Raw genomic sequence first — 20,660 nt, 5'->3', positions numbered from 1 at the left:
CTCTCTTTTCCTTCCATTTCCTTCTTTATACTCCAATTTCTTTTCCTTACCCAACCTTTCCTTCTTGTCCTTTTCTTTTTCTCCCTTTTCTATCCTTTCTTTTTTCTTCCCTTCCTTTATCACTTACCTTTATTTCCTCTCCTTCCTGCTTCTTCTCTCATTATCCTTCTCTTTCATTATCCTTCTTTTCCCTATTTTTCTATTCCTTTCATTATCCTTTCCTTCCCTATCTTTCTCTTCCTTTTATTATCCTTCCCTTTCCTATACTTTTCTTCATGTCATTATTCTTCCTTTCCCTGTCCTTCTCTTCCTGTCATTTATTCTTCCCTATCCTTCCCTTTTCATTTTCCTTCCCTTCCCTATTTTTCCATTACTTTTACTATCCTTTCCTTCCTGACCCTTTTCTTCCTTCCATTATCTTTTCCTTCCCTATCTTTCTCTTCCTTTTATTATGCTTCCCTTTCCTATCCTTCTCTTCCTTTCATTATTCTTCCTTTTCCTATCCTTCTCTTCCCTTCAATCTTCTCTTCTCTATCCTTCTCTTGTCATTTATTCTTCCCTTCCCTATCCTTCTCTTCCTTCCATTATCCTTTCCTTCCCTATCCTTCTCTTTCTGTCATTTTATTCTTCCCTTTATTTTATTTTCCTCCTTTCTTTTCTTTATTTCTGTTCCTTCTTTTCCATTTCCATATTTCTCTAGATGCCGCCTAATCTTTTCTTTATCCATGCTGTGCGTCTTGTTCTTCTGTTGTTTTAATCATTCATTCATTCAAATAGATTCTTTGCCTTTTCTGTGTATCGTGCATTTCATTTGGCATTCACTCCATAAATTAGCGGGAATAAAGTGCATGATTAGATAATTTCCAAAAGGGAACCTGTGATGATAAAAACATGGGCGCTGCAATTGTCGACTTTTTGTTTAAAGGAGAACTTCGGATAAAATTTGTATTAACCCTTGCAGTGGGGCTACCCCCCTCCCTCCCCTGCAAGGATTAACTGCTCGTTTTGGTCTAGGGAGAAAAATAACTAAGTTATACTTACCTGAGCCGGCCAGCTGTGTCAGCGCTCCCTCTTGCCTGTCTCCCCCCCTCCACCATGGAGATGGTATGTCCCTTGGCATCCCCACATCCTATACACTGCGTATAGAACCTGATGACTCGGGGGCCATAGACTACTGCAGCGGAGGGGGAGCGAAGCTGCAAGGACCATTCTAAGAGCAAGCTGGCTCAGGGGATAAAAGGGGGGGGGGGGGGGGGTAGCCCCATTGCAAGGGTTGATAAAACATTTGCCCAGAGTTAATTTTTTAGTCAAAGCAAATGTCAGCTGCTAGATCAATTTTTAACCAGCAATATGCTGAACATTACAAATGTTCCCCAGCACCTCCACCCAGCTAGGTAGCCCAAAAGACCTTACATTGTTATAACACTTAGATTAGGTTTTAGTTGCATATATTTGTTTTAAGGCTGTGGGCTCCAGGGTTGTCATCATGATTTTGGCCTCACTGCAAAGTGAGTCACTGGGGTTGATTTACTAACCTTATAAAAACACCACGAATATGTATACACCTCTGCAGTGTGTTCCCTCCCAGCATGATCTATGGGTGGAATCTAAACACCTTTGTAGTGTGTACACACCCAGCAGGTGTGTTGTGCAAAGCCCTGCATGAATTGCAAGGTGATGTTGTGTAAATTAGCTCTATGTTGTGTTGCTTGCGTTGATGAATGCAGGAATGTAAATGCATGAGCTAACCATTTTTGTCTAAACTGTGAAGCAGCATTATATATGCATCATGTGCATGATTTTTCCATGTATGGCATTAGTGGAAATATGCTTTTAGAGACTTTTTGGTTGATAAATACGTTTTGCTGTGTGAAAATCACACGCACCTGGTGCGTGTGTGTGTTTAGGTTACTAAATCACCCCCACTGACTCGAATTAAAGGAGAACTCCTGACAGAAGAAAACATAACCCTTTCAGTAGGGCTATCAAAGCACTGTAAGGGTTAAGTGCTCGTTTTCATCTTGGGTCTAAACTAACAAAGAAATACTCACCCGAACCTAGGACCGGCTAGAGTGGAGAAGGAAAAAGGCAGTTCCGAGGTTCGGGTGAGTATTTCTCCATTATTTTAGACAGTGGCGTAACTAGAACTCACAGGTTCCCATTGCAAAATTTTGTATGGGGCCCTGTGATTTATAGTTACGTCTTTTGCAGAGCCCACCTGAGATCCCAAAAACCCGTCTGAGAGTGACCTTGCAGAGCCCACCCTAGACTTTCTACGGTGAGCTCTGCAGGGTCTCAGGTGGGCTGGTCACACCCATGCACAACTCTTACCTGTCAGCCCCGATCCGCTGTCATCCTCGTCCTCCACTGCCGGGTCCCGCCTCCTCCGCTGCCGACGCTGAGCCCCGGCAGCAGAGGAGGCGGAACAGCTGCACGTTCCGCCTCACAGCTGCCAGACAGCCAGAGATGCCATAGGACCCAGGCGGCCCGCACGGCATCAGGGGGACCCCTTTGTTCCTCGTCCTCGCCAGGCCCCCCTGTTCCCCGGGCCCCATAGCGGCCGCCTGGGTCACTATGGTGATTGTTCCGCCACTGATTTTAGACTCTAGATGAAAATGAGCAGAAGGGCTAAGTTTTCTTCTGACCGGAGTTTTTTCTCATGATTGCATGCTTGTTCCAGAGCAGTGGCTCATTTGGTAGTAAAGCCAGAAACAGGACGCTAGTCCCAGAGCATGCACCTTTAACACGAGTCAACTAAGGCAGCTCTCGTATTATTCTCCTCATGGGCTCACTTTAAGGATGGATTACTCAGAATGCATGGCTGTGATGTTCACAACCGTTGTATTATAGAGGATATAAACAAGATTGGCATTAAGCATCTGTCTGGCAGTTGTATGAAATATAATTTTCATCTGTGCCAGTTGTCATAATCTACCGCTGAAATTGTCACTTTATGCTGAGTGACAGCAATGAGTGATAGTTGACTGGAGCTGTCAGGACACATCCGGCTGGTATTCGCTGAGTTGTACAGACTACTGTTCCATTGTTAGAACTAGAAGTGACTCATGTTGTTCGTACTTCTAGTCTCCACTTTCTAGAACTTCAGTATCCATCTTTCATTCATTATTCATTTATATTCCAAAGTGTCCTCTCATCCCTGAAGATGATCTACTCTTATAACACTAAAATGTTACTATCTCCCACTTTCACATCCAAGACTTTTCCCGTGCTGCATCGTTAAGCATCTATCTCTCATTGTCAGTCCACTTATATAGAAATCATACCTCTCTAACAATATGGTAATACTCCCTGGTTACCTGTTCACTTGTACATGCTCCTCTACTATGCAAAGATCTTCATAATTTCAGCAGAAAAATTCAAGCAAATGTTAAAACTTAATAGGAGGGGAAATTATTGAATGGAAGCACCAAAATGCTGTAGCTCTACATGTATGGTGGCTATTATGTCCTTTTAGGTTCCTTTTGTTATCACCCTTCAAAATGCTTTTAGAAGTGTATCTCGAGCCAAAATGTTAGTTTTTAGTTTTGAACACAGTAGTGAAGGATCAAGCTGGTCATGTAGTAATAGGCTTTATTCTTTCAGCCCACAGGGGTTCGGCCTGGTTTGTTTCGACACACACTATATTGCCAAAAGTATTGGGGCACCCCTCCAAATCATTGGATTCAGGTGTTCCAATCACCTCCATGGCCACAGGTGTATAAAATCACGCACCTCGGCATGCAGACTGCTTCTACAAACATTTGTGAAAGAATGGGTCGCTCTCAGGAGCTCAGTGAATTCAAGCGTGGTACCGTGATAGGTTGCAACCTGTGCAATTAGTCCATCCATGAAATTTCCTTGCTACTAAATATTCCACGGTCAACTGTTAGTGGTATTATAACAAAGTGGAAGCAACTGGGAACAGCAACTCAGCCGCAAAAACCAGTCAAAAGCTACAGGCCTCCAAACTTTGTGTGGCCTTCAGATTGGCTCAACAACAGTGCATTGAGAGCTTCATGGAATGGGTTTCCATGGCCGAGCAGCTGCATCCAAGCCTTACATCACCAAGTGTGATGCAAAGCGTCGGATGCAGTGGTGTACAGCACGCCACCACTGTACTCCAGAGAAGTGGAGACGCGTTTTCTGGAGTGACTGATCACGCTTCTCTGTCTGGCAATCCGATGGACGTGTCTGGGTTTGGCGGTTGCCAGGAGAACGGTACTTGCCTGACTGCATTGTGCCAAGTGTAAAGTTTGGTGGAGGGGGGATTATGATGTGGGTTTTTTTTGCAGGTGTTGGGCTTGGCTCCTTAGTTCCAGTGAAGGGAACTCTTAAGGCATTAGCATACCAAGACATTTTGGACAATGTCATGCTCCCAACTTTGTGGCAACAGTTTGGTGATGGCCCCTTCCTGTTCCAACATGACTACGCACCAGTGCACAAAGCAAGGTCCATAAAGACATGGATGAGTGAGTTTGGGGTGGAGAAACTTGACTGGCCTGCACAGAGTCCTGACCTCAACCCGACAGAACACCTTTGGGATGAATTAGAGCGGAGACTGCGAGCCAGGCCTTCTTGTCCAACATCAGTGCCTGACCTCACAAATGGTCAAACATTCCCATAGACACACTCCTAAACCTTGTGGACAGCCTTCCCTGAAGAGTTGAAACTTTTATAGCTGCAAAGGGTGGGCCAACTCAATATTGAACCCTACAGACTAAGACTGAGATGCCTATAAAGTTCATGTGCGTGTAAAGGCAGGCGTTACACTATATTGCCAAAAGTATTGGATGTCGAGCCCGCAATGCCACCCACCATTAGAACTTCAGCCAATTCCTGTGTATAGCCAGCCTTAGAACCCATGTTTGTGCCTCCCCTAGGAAGATCTCATTTTATTTTGGAAACAACTGTCCCTACCCATTCTGGAGCTAAAGGGTGCTTAGAAGCCTTCAGTAGAATATCTTGATGGCTTTTAAATGCTTTGTAAACACTTGAAGTAAGATTTGAGCTAAGATTTAAAGATGGCTTTATGTGCCTAGCCTAATTTGTGGCCCTTATTGCAGTCAATTGCCCCACTTTTGTAACTGTAGTCAGAAAAGACGCAGAAAAAACAGAAGCAGAATTTTATCTTGTTATGGGAAGGGGTCAGGTTGATAACATTAATGGCCAAAAAACATTGCAATTTCTTGAATCTCCTCTCGTCTTTCTTTTTGTCATCTATATCCATAGCCTTGGATAGTTGATTACTTATTTTGGATTTCCAGGTTTCACTGGATGATACTCAAATCAATCCTATCTGTGTTTTGCTTCCTTTCATGTAATTTGGATAAAACAGAACTTCTAAGTATGCTACCCTGCCTGAGGTCCCCAAGCTTATTGCTTTGGAGTAATTTTTGATCCTGCTTTCTCATTTAGGTGTCACATCCACTTGCTAGCCACCTCCTGATGTCTTCAACCTAAAACATATACTGCACCCATTCCTTTCTCATGCTGATGGTTAAAGTAGCAGTGCATACTCCTTTTTCTATTTGTCAATTCGGAGGTTTCCTACCCTTTCTTTGCTGCTCATTGAGCTTGATGGAATAGCTGTGCTCCCCTGCTTGCATGGATTGTTGCACAGTAGCAGACACATGACAATGGGGAAAATGCTATGGGGAAAAAAGCAGTTTCTTTCTCATGAATTTCAGGAGTGCACTTGCACACTGCATAACAAATAACAATGCATACAGGTGGGGTCTGTTTTCTTAATGGAAATGACAGGCCTGATCCCACCTACAGGAAGCCATGCTTGGACCAAGGTGGCAGCTCCCAAACATTAAACTCTTTGGTTTTAGGTGATTTTTGTTTCTGCATCCTATAATGAATGATACCTGCAATATGACAGTAATAGAATTCTTTATTTTGCAGTGCCAGGGCAGAGGTGAAACTCGGTCGCTCAGAAAGCTTGAAGGGTCGTGAGGAGCTGAAGAAATCCCGCAAAGCTGACAACGTTCCCCGCTCCCGCAGTGATGTGGACATGGATGCTGCTGCAGAGGCCACCCGATTACACCAGTCGGCTTCGTCCTCAGCTTCCAGCCTATCCACAAGGTCTGTGTTGCCTTTATCGGCTATGAAATATTTTACACACGCACCTACCCTTCATAGGAAAAAATTAACAGTACATGCTTAAAGGCTAAGTTCACCTTTTGCGAAAATTAAAGAAATGCCTAATTAATTGTATATATAAAAATATGCATTTCTTTAATATTTGCAGTGAAGCTTGGAAAGCATTGTAATTGTGATCACTCGATCACAGCTGCAAAGATCAGACTTCAGCACATTCTCTCCCAGGCAGAGCTCTGTACTGAGGTACGAAGCTTCAGTTAGGAGAGATGGGGAAGGACGGCTGGACTTCAAACTACATTAAATTGCCTCATACAGCGTCCAGCCGTCTTCGCTCTAGATAGAGCTGCCTAAATTCCCGCATCTACCTAGAGCGAGGACGGCTGGATGCTGTATGGGGAGATTTAATGCATTAAAGAACCTTAACTAGTAACAAAAATGTATCTTATTTGTGTACCACTCGGCTGTGGATCCTCAACTCATTTCTGAGTTGGTGATGACACTGTCCTTCCTTCTGGAGGGTCTCTACTTTTGTTCCCCATGATCTCTATCTATGTTGTAAAGTAGCCACCGCTCCAAGATTGCTCCTGTCATGGACTACAATCTCACGTTTAGTTTACCAATTTGTATTGAGATTTTAGTCCATCACAGGAGCGAGCTTGGAGCGGTGGCTACTTTACAAGAGACAGAGGGACCGTGAGGAACAAAAGTAGCCACCCTCCAGAAGGAAGGACAGTGTTGGCACCAATTCAGAGATGATTCAAGGCTCTACAGCTGAGTGATACAGAAATAAGGTAAATTTTTGTTAATAGTTAAGGTGCTAGAACACATTTTTAAGATTTAACTCCTGAGTTTACTGTCACTTTAAGTTGTGATTTTTCCTTGACAAGGTCAATAAGGAATGATAGTTTTGGAGAACCAGACACAAGTGTAGTGCTCACCCCCGAAGGAGCCGCTGAATGATCGGGTCTTCCATAGCCTGTCTAGGGATTATTAAAAACACATGGCTTCCCCAATAGCACTTACCACTTCCAGTGGTTACCGACAGATTGAAGTCCAGACAATAGCTCCAAGATGATTCTCTTTTATTTCTGAACTCCAGGGAGAGAGGGAAGAGGGTCAGGCACATCCAGCATGAAGGTAGACTCCTTGTACTTGAAATAGAGCAAAGTAACTGCTGCCACCACAGACTTGGACCTTTAAGCCATACAGGCAATCTGTGTGGAGAACTTCTGGCAACCAGTACTGTCAAGGGTCTTGTTCAGGCTCAACTGTACCACTCGGCTGTGGATCCTCAACTCATTTCTGAGTTGGTGATGACACTGTCCTTCCTTCTGGAGGGTCTCTACTTTTGTTCCCCATGATCTCTATCTATGTTGTAAAGTAGCCACCGCTCCAAGATTGCTCCTGTCATGGACTACAATCTCACGTTTAGTTTACCAATTTGTATTGAGATTTTAGTCCATCACAGGAGCGAGCTTGGAGCGGTGGCTACTTTACAAGAGACAGAGGGACCGTGAGGAACAAAAGTAGCCACCCTCCAGAAGGAAGGACAGTGTTGGCACCAATTCAGAGATGATTCAAGGCTCTACAGCTGAGTGATACAGAAATAAGGTAAATTTTTGTTAATAGTTAAGGTGCTAGAACACATTTTTAAGATTTAACTCCTGAGTTTACTGTCACTTTAAGTTGTGATTTTTCCTTGACAAGGTCAATAAGGAATGATAGTTTTGGAGAACCAGACACAAGTGTAGTGCTCACCCCCGAAGGAGCCGCTGAATGATCGGGTCTTCCATAGCCTGTCTAGGGATTATTAAAAACACATGGCTTCCCCAATAGCACTTACCACTTCCAGTGGTTACCGACAGATTGAAGTCCAGACAATAGCTCCAAGATGATTCTCTTTTATTTCTGAACTCCAGGGAGAGAGGGAAGAGGGTCAGGCACATCCAGCATGAAGGTAGACTCCTTGTACTTGAAATAGAGCAAAGTAACTGCTGCCACCACAGACTTGGACCTTTAAGCCATACAGGCAATCTGTGTGGAGAACTTCTGGCAACCAGTACTGTCAAGGGTCTTGTTCAGGCTCAACTTCAGACATGAGTGGCTGACCACTGGGCCTCCAGGCTCAGGGCTGGGTAATGGAAGACGCATTACTGTAAGAAAAAATAAAATACTTAATATTGCCGGTATCTTCTGTGTATCAATTGTTTCTTAAATATTTACTGTATGCCAGTCTTCAGGGGTAGCCCTATTGGTTTAAAGTTCTCATTTGCCCCTCATCCCGAGTCTTCCCTGCCAGTCCTATACTCGCCTGTCCCCCATCCAGTGAGATGGATGTTACTGGCCTGATCTCAACACCGGTTGTCAAATCCAAAGCGTATACAGTTCCTCACATATACTTTGCACTCTTTCTCCTATGGAGAGCTAATCTAGAGTATGATCCAGAGGTCGCCACAGAAATGAATGAGGGCAGAGCACATAAACAAGCCCAGCCAGGGAGGTTTTGAGAAGCAGCTGTGCAGTGCCAATGGCTACAGGGGGATATTGGAGTCAGTATGATTTAGTTACACTTTAAAGTAAACCCTAAGAGAAATATGGAGTCTTTCATTGCTGACCTCCTGAAAATGCTTGCTTTCTACCTGTCATACTGACACTCGGCTTTAATAATTTCTGCTCCACTGGCCTGGAACAAGTATGCAGATCAGTGAAAATCAGAAGCCTTTATCTGCATACAGGGTTAGAATATTGAAGGCAGAAGGTCAATATGACTGCCAGGAAATTGGTGTTTTCCAAAGGAGAAGTCAACAAAGGCAGTCTCTATGTCTCTCTAAGGAGAGGAATGTATCTTAAAAGAAAAATGCTAACTAATCTCAACAGATATCAAAAATATTATATTTATTCCACAGGTCGCTGGATAACCCGACTCCACCGTTCACACCCAAACTGATCCGCAGGTAGGTGATGCCTCCAGAGTGTACTATTCTGAAGCAGCTGGTAATAGTACATGTGCATTTATTATTATTTATTATTATGATTATTTTATTTCTTTACCATTATCATTTTCATTATTATTGCACTACTATTTGTGGCACTGTACAATGTAAGTGACACAAACAAGGGTACATATAGCTGTATAGTACAACAGGCACATAATCATAAGCTAAGCTAGGAGACAGAGCTCGGTCAGTACAAGTTTGCAGTCTAAAGAGGTTTAGGAAACAAAGGAGAGGTTAAAAAAAATGAATTAATATCTTACACTGAGGTATTTCTTTTCTGAATTATGCTTTAAAACTCCAGGCACTTAGATACGTTCACAGAGAAAATATACAGTATATATGGGAGCTATTTAACCTGCCAATGCATTTGTGCTTATCCATCCATTTCTGAGATTTTGCACAGCTCTGCCACAGTACACAGCGGCCTGACAGTGGGAGCAAACCTCTGTTGCATTCTGCTCCCTCCTCCAATCAACATGTAGCTTGTTAGCAGATGAAAGCTGCAGCACAACTGACTGGCTGCTAGTTCTTCTTCTCCTACTTTGAGCTCTGTTGTACAGCTGATAAAATCAAATGCAGATACCTGTACTGCCTGCCTGCAAAAAAATCATTTTATTGATGTATTAATAGAACCAGAGCTGAATTAATTTGTGTTCATATACCAGCGTGGAGTTCAGCTTTAATCAAATGAAATGCCCATTCAAATTAGTATCAGGACAGAGACATAATTCCACTGCTTGATTTTTATATTTTTCTTCAAGTAGTCTGCCTTTTTGGTGTTTTCTGTGATTTCAAAGCTAATGTGTTTTCTACAGTTTTAGGGTACTGCATGTCATTAAAGAAACGATCATTGGTTAAATCAGTGGCTTCAGTTTTTGAGTCACCAATCGGAAATATGTATGCAGATCACTAGTCATTGGCTGCATGCTTGTTCCAGGTCAGTGACTGAGAAAGTATTGAAGTGACTGATCAATGTCATAGCCAGGCAACCTGTATTTTCAGAAAGAAGCCAGCAATATTGGCCTCCCTATTTCTCTCAGCATGAGTTTCCAGAATCTGACCATATTTTAGAGGCATGTATTGCTATATTCTTCTTCTATTTTCTAGGAGCATGGAGTCTCCAAACCTGAACTTTACTGGTGAATCCTTGCTGGCCAACCTACAGGAAGATGACCTGGGACATCTCTCAGACCTTGATGTGGAGCCGGATGCCCAGAATTGGCAGCACACCGTTGGTAGGGAGGTGGCACAGCACTTATCTCCGAAAGAACGAGCGCGGCAAGAAGTGATACACGGTGAGCATCTTCTGAGCGTTATTGGTGATGATGATGTACGTAGTATTAGGAGGCAGCAAATTAAGACCGGTAAGTCACAGTACAGAGATGAAGCATTTACGTCTTACCAAAAAGGTTTCAGTTATCCATGGTTTTATAAGATATATCTATATAGATAGATATATAGATATATCTTATAAAACCATGGATGTATGTATGCATGGTACCATTTTAATGAAGGATGCACTGATGCTCGTACTCGACCAAATGCTCTCGATGCCTATCCCGATATGGGAACCACCGGTCCCAGGAAACCGGGCGGCGAGTCATTACACGCCGCCCGGCTTCCTGATTGGCTGGGAAACTGACTCCATGCTCCGTCGTCATCAGGGAGCATGAAGCTGGCTTCCCGGCCAACAGGAAGTCAGAGGGCGGGTAATGACTCATCCCCAGCTTCCTGATTGACCAGGAAGCCAGCTCCATGCTCCCTCGCCACCAGGGAGCATGGAGCTGGCTTTCCAGCCAATCAGGAAACCAGGGGGTGGTAATGACTCATCCCCGACTTCCTTGCCAATCAGAAAGTCGTGCGCCATCTAATGACTCGCCTCCCAGCTTCCTGATCGGTCGAGAAGCTGGCCAATCATAAAGCCAGGTGGCGAGTCATTACCCGCCCCCCGGGTACCTGATTGGCCAGAAAGTTGGCTTCATTCTTCCTCGTCACCTTGTGACGAGTGAGCATGGAGAAAGCTTTCTGGCTAATCGGGAAGCTAGGCAGCGAGTCATTACACACCGCCCAGCTTCCACAATGGAAATACTGGTATCAGTATTTGGTATTGGCGAGTACCGATAAAAAATATTGGTACTCGTACTCGACACCGAAAAAACGGTATCGCTGCATCCCTAATTTTAAAAATAACCTGAAATAATAGGCAAGGTTAATTCTTTATAATTACTGTATTACTCGGCCTCCACCATTAGCAACTATACTTTACAAATGACTACAATGTCACAGGAGTTTTAAGTTTGACTTTACACCTTTGATCTGCTGTAGAGCTGTTTATGACGGAGGCTTCTCATCTGCGGGTTCTCCGCGTTCTGGATCACATTTTCTACCAGAGGATGCGTAAAGATAATCTGCTGTCTACAGATGAACTATCGCTGGTCTTCCCCAATCTTCCTGAACTCATCGAAATTCACAGTAAGTGAGCAGCAAAGAATGCATATACTTTATGATATACATTGGACAAAGGTTTGTGGAAACCTAACCATCACAATTATCTGATTTTTTTTGGACACCAAATTCCAAAACCATAGTCCATAGGGATTTGCAGATATAAAAACCTCCACTCTTTTGGGAAGCATTTACATATGAGTTTGAAGGGTAACTGTGGCCATTTCTGGCCTTTCATCCAAACAAGCATTTGTGAGATCAGGTGCTGATGTTGGAAGAGAAGACCTGGCACACAGTGTTCCAATTGAGTAGCGTTGAGGCCAACCCTCTGTGCAGCCCACTTGCGTTCCTCAAACCAATCTGGTCACACCATGTCTTTGAGGTGTTAGCTTCTGCAAGTGTGACAGAAATGCTTGTAGAGAAAATAATCTTTTCCTTCCCAAGGTTGGAAGTTCACATTTGTCTAAAATGCCTTTTGTATGCTATAGCTTTTACAGACCCTTCACTGGAAACACCTGAACATAATAATAGTGTCCAAAAATATTTGGCCATAGAATGTATGAGGACTACAGGGCTCTTTTAAAGACCAGTGTGATTACTGATTCATCCCTGACAGATAATAAAATTATTGCCCTTTGGCAAAAACACAAGTCTTTTGATTGTTGTTTTAACACATTTGCTTGACATAAGTAGCAGTTGGACATGATTACAATTGAGCGTGGATCATAAAGCCGGTCTTAGTTTCACAGCCATATCTTCTGTGCTGTCCTATTATCTTGTGGCAGTTGCTCCTGGCAGTCATCCCACTATGCAGCAAATAAAACTATCCTGCTTTCCGTCCTGAAGACAGTTAATTATGCAACGTAGAAAATTACATCGTGCACAGCCAACAATAATTTGTCATGCCAATTGAACTGCAGCCAAGCCCTTATTTTTTTACATTTTTTAATAGAGTGGGGGAGGGTTACAACTTCTGTCAAGGTTTTTTCAGGGGATATTTTTCCTTTTGTTTCTTTTCACAAGGACAAGAAATTAGAAGTACAGGTAGCACCAGGGGTCTTTTTGTCTCTGTCACCCTTGGAGTGAACATCACGTTCTTTCCCTCTGACCCCCCTGACTGAAGCAAAAAGTGAACGTGAATCTTCTTAGTAAATACACAGACAGCAATAAAAATCTGGCAAGGGGTTCTAATCCATCCACACTCCGTCCATAAGTTAAAAAAATGCTTTGGCTGGAGTTTCAAGTTCACTTGTTACATAAGCTGGGTCCATGCAGACCATGTGTCCCAGTAGTTTAAAATGCACTGTGCCATTTCTAAAAATATTGTCTAAAGGAGAACTATGGGGGTAAGTGTTTTTCCCCACGGGACATAAACTAGCGTCCTCCCGTGACTCAAAGCTCAAGTATATCACGAGCTATAGCTCACGGTATACTGAGACCGCCGCATTAAGGTGTCCATACACCTGCAGATTATCGTACGATAATCGCGGGTGATCCCGCGATCGTACGATAATCGCAGGTGTATGGGCAGCGTGCGACTGCATCTACTGTACGGTCGCACGACTTTCGTCTTCCTAGCACGCTCGAAAACCGGGTGGTAGCATGCTCGGAAGACGAATGCCGCACGGGCCGGTGTGCGCAAGCACACACTGCCCGCTCGGCACTGCAATCATCGTAAGCCCTGCCCTCAGCAGGGAGGGCTTGCGATGATCGCAAGTACGATCTGCCTGTCCAAGATGGGCATATCGTACGAAATTTTAATGACCTTACAACGATCGCACAACGAAAGTCGTGCAATGGTTGTAAGGTGTATGGGCAGCTTTACTGTAGAGATCAACTGAGCTACGTGATTGACAGATGGCTCTGCCTATCTAGAGGCAGAGCCAGCTGTACCCGCCCCCTCACCCTTCCGTTCTGCCAGTCAGTGCTGGAGGATTAGAGTGGGGAGGGGGGACTGACAGCCACGGCTCTCTGCAGGGACATGATCGAGAAATGAGCGAGCGCTTGTATGTGTTTGCTCACTTCCCGATCTATTAAGCCGACGTGTGACAGTTTCATTGTCACACGTCGGCTCGAACTATGAGGTTGAGTGAAAATCACTCACCTTATAGTTCTCCTTTAATGCAAATGCCATACCTGTAAGCCTTTTCTGTCACCCACAAAGCTTATTTACAGGACATGGCAGACATTGGAAGCTCGCCCTCCAGCTTTGCAAGAGCGAGCATGCTTCCTGGTTTAATTGCAACTGAGATCAGATTTGCTGGGATAGGGGAAGAAAGAGAGTACTGCACATGTGCAGGTTTTGAACCATTAACCTGCAGTGCTGGGGGAGAGCACCCAATATGTGCAGTATATTTAAACTACTGATGCTCCTCGTATGCATGGGCCAGGGCATAGGAATGTTAACATTGAGATAATTTCAGCCAGGCCCCATGGCCAACAGAAAAGGCCTACAGGTATGGCATTTGCATCCAAAAATATTTTTATAAACAGCACAGTGCATTTTCAACAATTGTCTCCCCTTGTCTGCATGTGTCAGCTTATGTTAAAGGTGAACGTGGCCTTTAAAGTGATCCTATTGTTATGTTAAAGTTTATAAGAAAAGGTCTACCGGTAAAAGACTGTACATACTTACATTTCCTGCCGCGTACACTACCGAATGCAGCTCCTTTGTTAAAAATGTTCCCCTGGAGTTGGCTGGGAACTGACTCTTCTGGGAGTGTCAATCACCTGTGTCCCCCTACAGCTTTAACTGGTTTCATCTGCTGACCTCCATGTCATCACTATATACTGTAATGGTTGGAGGTCAGAGGGAGTAACATTGAGATCTGCAGGGGACCTAGGAGATAGACATGTCCGAGTTGTCCATTTCCCTGCAGACTTTGGGGGACCACATCACAATCATACTGCAGTGGAGCGGCATTCAGCAACATTTTATTTTACAGGTGGACTATTTCTTAGAAACCTTACTATAGCAACATGGTCACTTTAAGGTTGTAGAGCGAAATAAAATAACGGTTATGATCGTTAAAACCTGTACTTTTAAACCTGTACTTGGAAAAGTATGTGCACTGCCATTACTGACCTTTCTTTTTGAAAATACTGGTTGCCCATCTGTCATGTACATCCAGTGACTTTGGCACTTACTGACATACTGACTAAGAACATGTCCCCAGGCCAGAAGTTTTGACTTGTGCTGTACCTTGCTGCCTACTCAGAATGGCCAGAGATGGCCAGTCAACTAGCATTTTCAGGCGCTCAGCAATGGTGTGTCTACCCCATTACAATTTTTCTTTATCCACCTTCCTACCACTGTATTGTACAAAACAAAATGTCAGAGAAGTAGTCTTTGGGTGGCCATTGTGCCCAATAATGGTTGTGCACTGGGACGGCTCAGTTAACAGACACAGAGCCAATCTGAGCAGCTCTGTAACATGTGATCCTGTAAAGACTAATCACAGTGATCGCAGATCTAAACAGTGTAGTGTTTATATCTGGTAGCCCTCCCCTTCCTCTTCTAACAGAGGAAGGTGGATGGATGAATGAATTAATCATTCATTAGATTCAAAGTAGAGGGTGGGGGTAGTTGATAGTGGGAGCTTAAAATTTACATCTGATTTGCATCCTGTCTCTAGTGACCTGTATTTTAACCCCTCACCTTCCTTATCCTAGACATATGTACATCAGCCCCCTTCATCTCCATCCTTCTGTGTATGACCTGTACATTTAATCATGCGCTGTATCTAGTGCACCATTTCCAAGCTCCATGTTTTAACTCCCTCAATATTCACATATTTCTTTATTTCCAAAAAAATGTTGCCAAAAAATATCACTTTAGGATGTCTACTTTCAAAAAAGGGATCATTTTGGGGTGTTTTGTACTGTCCTGGCATTTTGATTTGGGTGTTTTATAGCAGATACGATTCCAAGAGAAAGCTCTAGCTGTCTCAAAAAAATTATATAAAAATCATTCGAGTGCAGTGTTGCATGACAGAGTGATTGTCAGTCAAACTATCACAGCACTGAAAACTGACAAATGGCCTGCACAGGAAGGGGTATATACAGGCTTGGTTAAGGTGACTGCAGAACTCTTATTTTATCGATAGGACATCAATCACAATTCCTGCTGATTAAATTTACAATGCAAAAATGCTTTCTGTCAGTTGTTATAGTGCGTTCTATTTTCTATCCCAGATTCTCTAGCAGAAGTCATGAAACGGGTGAGGGAAGAAGGACCTGTCGTCAAAGAGATCGGTGATCTCATGTTGTTTCGGGTAAGGCTGGATGTTTCTAAGTGGGTACCTAAAAAGTCCATAATTCGCATGTACAGTATACACTGAGTGGCCAGATTATTATGCCCACCCCATCAGTACTTCATTGGGCCACGAGATGACTCCACGAAATGACTTCGTAGGGCCACCTCGTGACTCCACAAGATGTTGAAAGGTGATGTGAGGAATCTGACACTGCACTGTTGCCCTTCTGTTGTCTTGTACCAGTCTTGCCAATCTCCGTTCTGCCCTAACATTGACTAGTCGCTGGCGACCACAATTCGCACGTTCAGACCCAGATTTTCGGCTGACGGTCGAGTCTTTAAACACTGAGCCCCTCTTGAACATTTAACGAATTCTGCTGTTTTGCTGATACTCGCACCATGGCTCGCGCCAACAATCATCCCACATTCAAAGGCTGTTAAATTGCGTTGTTTACCGATATCTTAAGAAAAAAATCACTTCTACTGTCGTGGTAAACAACCTGCTTCCTTATTTATAATGGTCTGGCCCTCTAGCAACTTCAGCGCAAAATTATAGCTAATTTGCCTACAAACGTCAGGTGGTCATAATAAACTGGCCACTCAGTGTATATTGTCTAAGGCTGGAAAAACTAGACCCTGTTTTTAATTTAATGTGTTTGTGCACTTTGGCTGTAAAATAATTATAAAGCAGAACCCCAGGCATAGAGCCTTTTGTCATATATGGGTTGTACAAAAAAAAGTTACCTCTGCCCAGGAGTATGCCCCGTACGGATCACTGCCGTCTACTGTGTATGCATTTCTTCATGTCGAATAGCACAGCTCCCGCTGTGCTTCCAGCCCACTACTAATATGAAAGCTACAGCTCTCATAGGCAGAACCACTGGTGTTGTTTATCGCCCCAGTCTCACCTCCGCAATTCACAAAATGCCTTCTATTCTGTGAAACATCCAGGGGATGGGGGCTGATAAACGACACTAGAGATTCTGCCTAGGAGAGCTGCAGTTATTGTATTCCCAGCATGCTGTTGGTACAGCGGCAGCATTGATCCGGACATTGGATACATCTCAGCAGAAATAAGTGTTTTACATTGCAGAAATGACAAAAAAGCTCTGTGCCCAGAGTTCTGCTTTAACCTACCAAAGGTTTCTCAGGGTTTGATGGAGTCTTAAAGGATAAGCGCACTTTCATATGAAGTACACTTAACTTTTCTGCCTTACCCTTCTCTGCCCCAGATGTATACTTGCCTTGCAAGGGTTGCACCCTATGCTTACAGCATGCAGCAAAATCTTCTTTGCTCTGGCTACACCTGCATTTCTGGGTCAGGAATTAAAAGAAAATCTTGTGTCCAACATTGTCAAGAATTAAAGAGCTCAGCACAGTGGCTTAGTGATTAGCACATTTGCCTTGCAGCACTGGTTAAAATCCTGGCCCAGACCCTATCTGCATTGGGTTTTCATGTTCTCCCTGTGCTTGCGTGGGTTTCCTCCAACATTCCAAAGCATGCTGGTAGGTTAATTGGCTCCTGTCTAAATCGGTCCTGGATGTATGTATGTGAGATATAGGGTCCTTAGATTGTAAGCTTTTTGAGGACAGGGACTGATGTGAATGTGCAGTATGTAAAGCTCTGTGTAAATTGTAAGCACTATATAAACACCTGTAATAAATAATCACCCCAATGGGACACAAGGACTGAAATTCCTATGCTGCTTGGATCCTTCTAGTTCCAGGAATAATTATACCTGTTGGGTATAATCTCAGTATCTGTTTTGATTCTGTATGTATGGACTATACACTATGGCAAGGCCCTCCAGCTGTGCTTCTGCTACAAATTCCATAATCCCATCATGCCCCTGGAAGTCATGCCTGTGGCTGACAGAGTCTTGCAGTTTATCATGGGATTTGAAGTTCCACAGCAACTGCTGTGCCAATGTTGCTTACCCCTACCCTACTCTATCCAGAGATAAAATATAAGTTTTTATATATTCTTTAAAGCTGATAAAAAATTTCTCAAGGATCAGGAAATACAATTTAGTTTATCCATGTGCAAGTTGTGTGACAAACCTTAAGATAAGAAAGTTGCAAGCATGCTCAGGATCAACTCCTATCGTTACATTTGCTTTCTGTAGTTCGATGGACCTCCTGGAGAGGAAGTTCGTGAAGAAACAGCCAAGTTTTGTTCTTGCCAGACGATTGCACTTGACCTGATCAAAACCAAAAAGAGGAAAGAAGCCCGGTTTAATCTCTTTATGCAGGTGATGTGTTACTTGGACATGCCGTATTTTCTTTTTGTCTGTTTCGTCTATTTTTAAATTAGTTATCTTTTAGTTACTTTTTTTTCTCATTCTTGTGTCCCATAACATTATCTCCTTTGCTTCTTTTCCATTTAAATTCCAATAAATATTCACTATGTTCCCATCTACTGTTGTGTGAACTGTAGGAGGCGGAGAGCAGTCCCCAGTGCCGGAGGTTACAACTTAAGGATTTAATAGTGTCGGAAATGCAGCGATTGACCAAATACCCATTGCTATTGGAGAACATCATCAAACACACGGATGGTAAGACTATTCATAAAGGGAAAATGGTTACTGGCAGAAGAGTGTGTGACAGCTTCTCTTCAAAAACTCTACATAGAGGTCTAGATTTATTTAGACCAGATGCCCCTATTAACTATAAGTAGTCTATTTACATGAGAAGTAGAAAAAAATGGGTATCACGCTGAGAGTAAGCCCATATATTTAAAGGGTTTTTAGACTTTATTATTACAAAATAATTCTGTAAATTGTATTAAAGCACACTAATCCCTAACCCATAAAATTGGTTATGAAGAGCGTGCTTTTGAATTTTTACATAATTTTGTTCTAGTAAAGTCTAACTGTTCTTTATATATTAGCAGTTAGTGTTGAAGTGATGCACACGTTTCACGATTTCCCTTGGATATAAATTATGAAGCTGTTTTTATTTTACCAATTTCTCATTAAATATTTTACACCAGGCAAACACGTCTATCCAATTGAACTTGATGCTGTTTTTTTGCAATAAATAAATGTACATAAAATGAAGAAGAAAAGTATGCGGAGAAAAGGCAAATTGATAAATGTCCATACAATTACCAATTTTTCTTTAAATATTATACACCAGGCAAACATCAGGGCCTCCTGTATACGAAAGGGGGATGTATAAACCTTCTGCTCAGCATATAGCATTACCGCCACTACATGGCAATGAGGAGCAGAGGAAACTCCAAAGTTCCTTCGTTCCATCTAGTGGTCATACTGCCCTGCATATGGCATTCACCCAACTTCATGCTGGGTGGAAGGTTTATACATCAGTCCCTTTGTATACAGGAGTACCCTATTTAAAGAAAAATTGGTAATTGAATGGACATTTATAAATGTGTCCTTTCTCCGTTTACTTTATCTTCATTTTATGTACATTTATTTATTGGGAAAAAAACAGCATCAAGTTCAATTGGATAGACTGAAAGACAAAACAAAAATAGTCCTTCAATCTGTTCCATCTCCAAAACCCAAAAGCTGCTCTTGTCATGTAGGTTCAGGATACCTGATGGACAGAGTCACTCCAATACCATTTTGAAATAGACTGACCCTTTAATAAAGAGACCGAGGTAGATTCATCATACAGCATTCAATACTGGAATGTTCATCAAGCTAAGCATTTAAAAGTATCTAAACCCAAGAGTAAAAATGTAATATATTGCAGCGGATTGGTCCATTGATGTGGTGTTTTCCTTTTTGTTACTGCCGGTGATCCTGCCAGTAACACACCTTCTGTCCTAGGGTGACAACGCGTAGCCTACATTCACCCTTTGCATTTTGGGATTGTTGCAGCAGTAAACTTTGGATTCCTGCGGCAGGAATCCCAAATTTAAAGTTAAGATGTGACTGCTGTCATCTGTTTAAGTTAATGACTGGGTGACAGAGACCGCATCTGTATGTGGCAGTCCACATGTAACCGTATGTGATATGATTACATGTGGTTTGGAATAGATCACTATCCCTAGATGCATGATCGATTCGCCCAGGGACAGTGATCTATATCACATAGAATTACATGCGGAGTGCTGCTTACAGATGAGGCCGCTGTCACCTGCTCATTAACTTGAATGGGTGACAGCAGCCACATCTAAACAGGCTACCGGAATCCCAAAATGCAAAGTGTGAATGAGGCCTTACTCGCTGTACTGTATCTTTGTCACCGTAGGACATGAAGGTATTCTGATTTTTGTTATTCATGCTTTTGTTCCTTTATTGTCACCTGGTGACCCTGACAGTAACACACTTCCTGACCCTGAGTGACAACAATTAAACACCATACTGCAGCACAGGCAGAGAGCTTGAGAAGTTATAAGCTCATAAGATAATTAAACAGATAGAAGAGAATTTATCAAAACTGGAGCAGACAGAATGTAAAGTAGTTGCCCAGGGCAACCAATCGGCATCTCTCCTCAGTTTGCTCAGGTAAGATTTTGTCTGCTCCAGTTTTGATAAATTCCCCCATCGTATTTAACAGTTCAAAATAAGCAGAGTTCATTATTTGGGTTTACATAAATTTTTACACATTAGCATTGTCTACTGCAGCCAGCACACTGGAATACGAGAAGCTTTGCCGTTGCCGGGATCGATGTCGAGATATCCTAAAAAACGTTAACGAGTCAGTGAAACAGAGGGAGAATGGATATCGCCTGGCGGAGTACCAGAAACGTCTGGACACCACATCCCTGGAGAGGACAAGCAATCCACTGGCAGCAGAGTTTAAGGTGAGCGGTGAGAGTACAGTGTCTCCTGTATTATATTTGTGACCTTGCAGGGAGCTGTTTGTAAAATATCAACAAAAAGTAC

General features: G+C 42.9%; 1 protein-coding gene across 6 annotated transcripts in view; it reads left to right on the top strand.

Annotated features, from left to right (window-relative positions):
* The window catches only part of ARHGEF11 (Rho guanine nucleotide exchange factor 11), a 171,906-nt gene that overhangs the window by 128,179 nt on the left and 23,067 nt on the right, over window positions 1-20,660 (top strand). For all 6 annotated transcript variants that reach the window (XM_018568290.1, XM_018568289.1, XM_018568286.1 and 3 more), the window contains 8 exons: window positions 5,908-6,087; window positions 9,012-9,059; window positions 10,209-10,396; window positions 11,427-11,573; window positions 15,741-15,820; window positions 17,928-18,053; window positions 18,239-18,356; window positions 20,400-20,578. In XM_018568290.1, coding sequence (XP_018423792.1) covers window positions 5,908-6,087; window positions 9,012-9,059; window positions 10,209-10,396; window positions 11,427-11,573; window positions 15,741-15,820; window positions 17,928-18,053; window positions 18,239-18,356; window positions 20,400-20,578 — 1,066 coding nt within the window. The remainder of the gene's footprint in view (window positions 1-5,907; window positions 6,088-9,011; window positions 9,060-10,208; window positions 10,397-11,426; window positions 11,574-15,740; window positions 15,821-17,927; window positions 18,054-18,238; window positions 18,357-20,399; window positions 20,579-20,660) is intronic.

This window comes from Nanorana parkeri, unplaced genomic scaffold, assembly GCF_000935625.1.
Source record: "Nanorana parkeri isolate BGI_ZX_2015 unplaced genomic scaffold, ASM93562v1 scaffold1167, whole genome shotgun sequence".
Lineage (NCBI taxonomy): Eukaryota > Metazoa > Chordata > Amphibia > Anura > Dicroglossidae > Nanorana > Nanorana parkeri.
The sequence above is the reverse complement of the archived record's forward strand: the minus strand, read 5'-3'. Positions and strand labels throughout refer to the sequence as shown.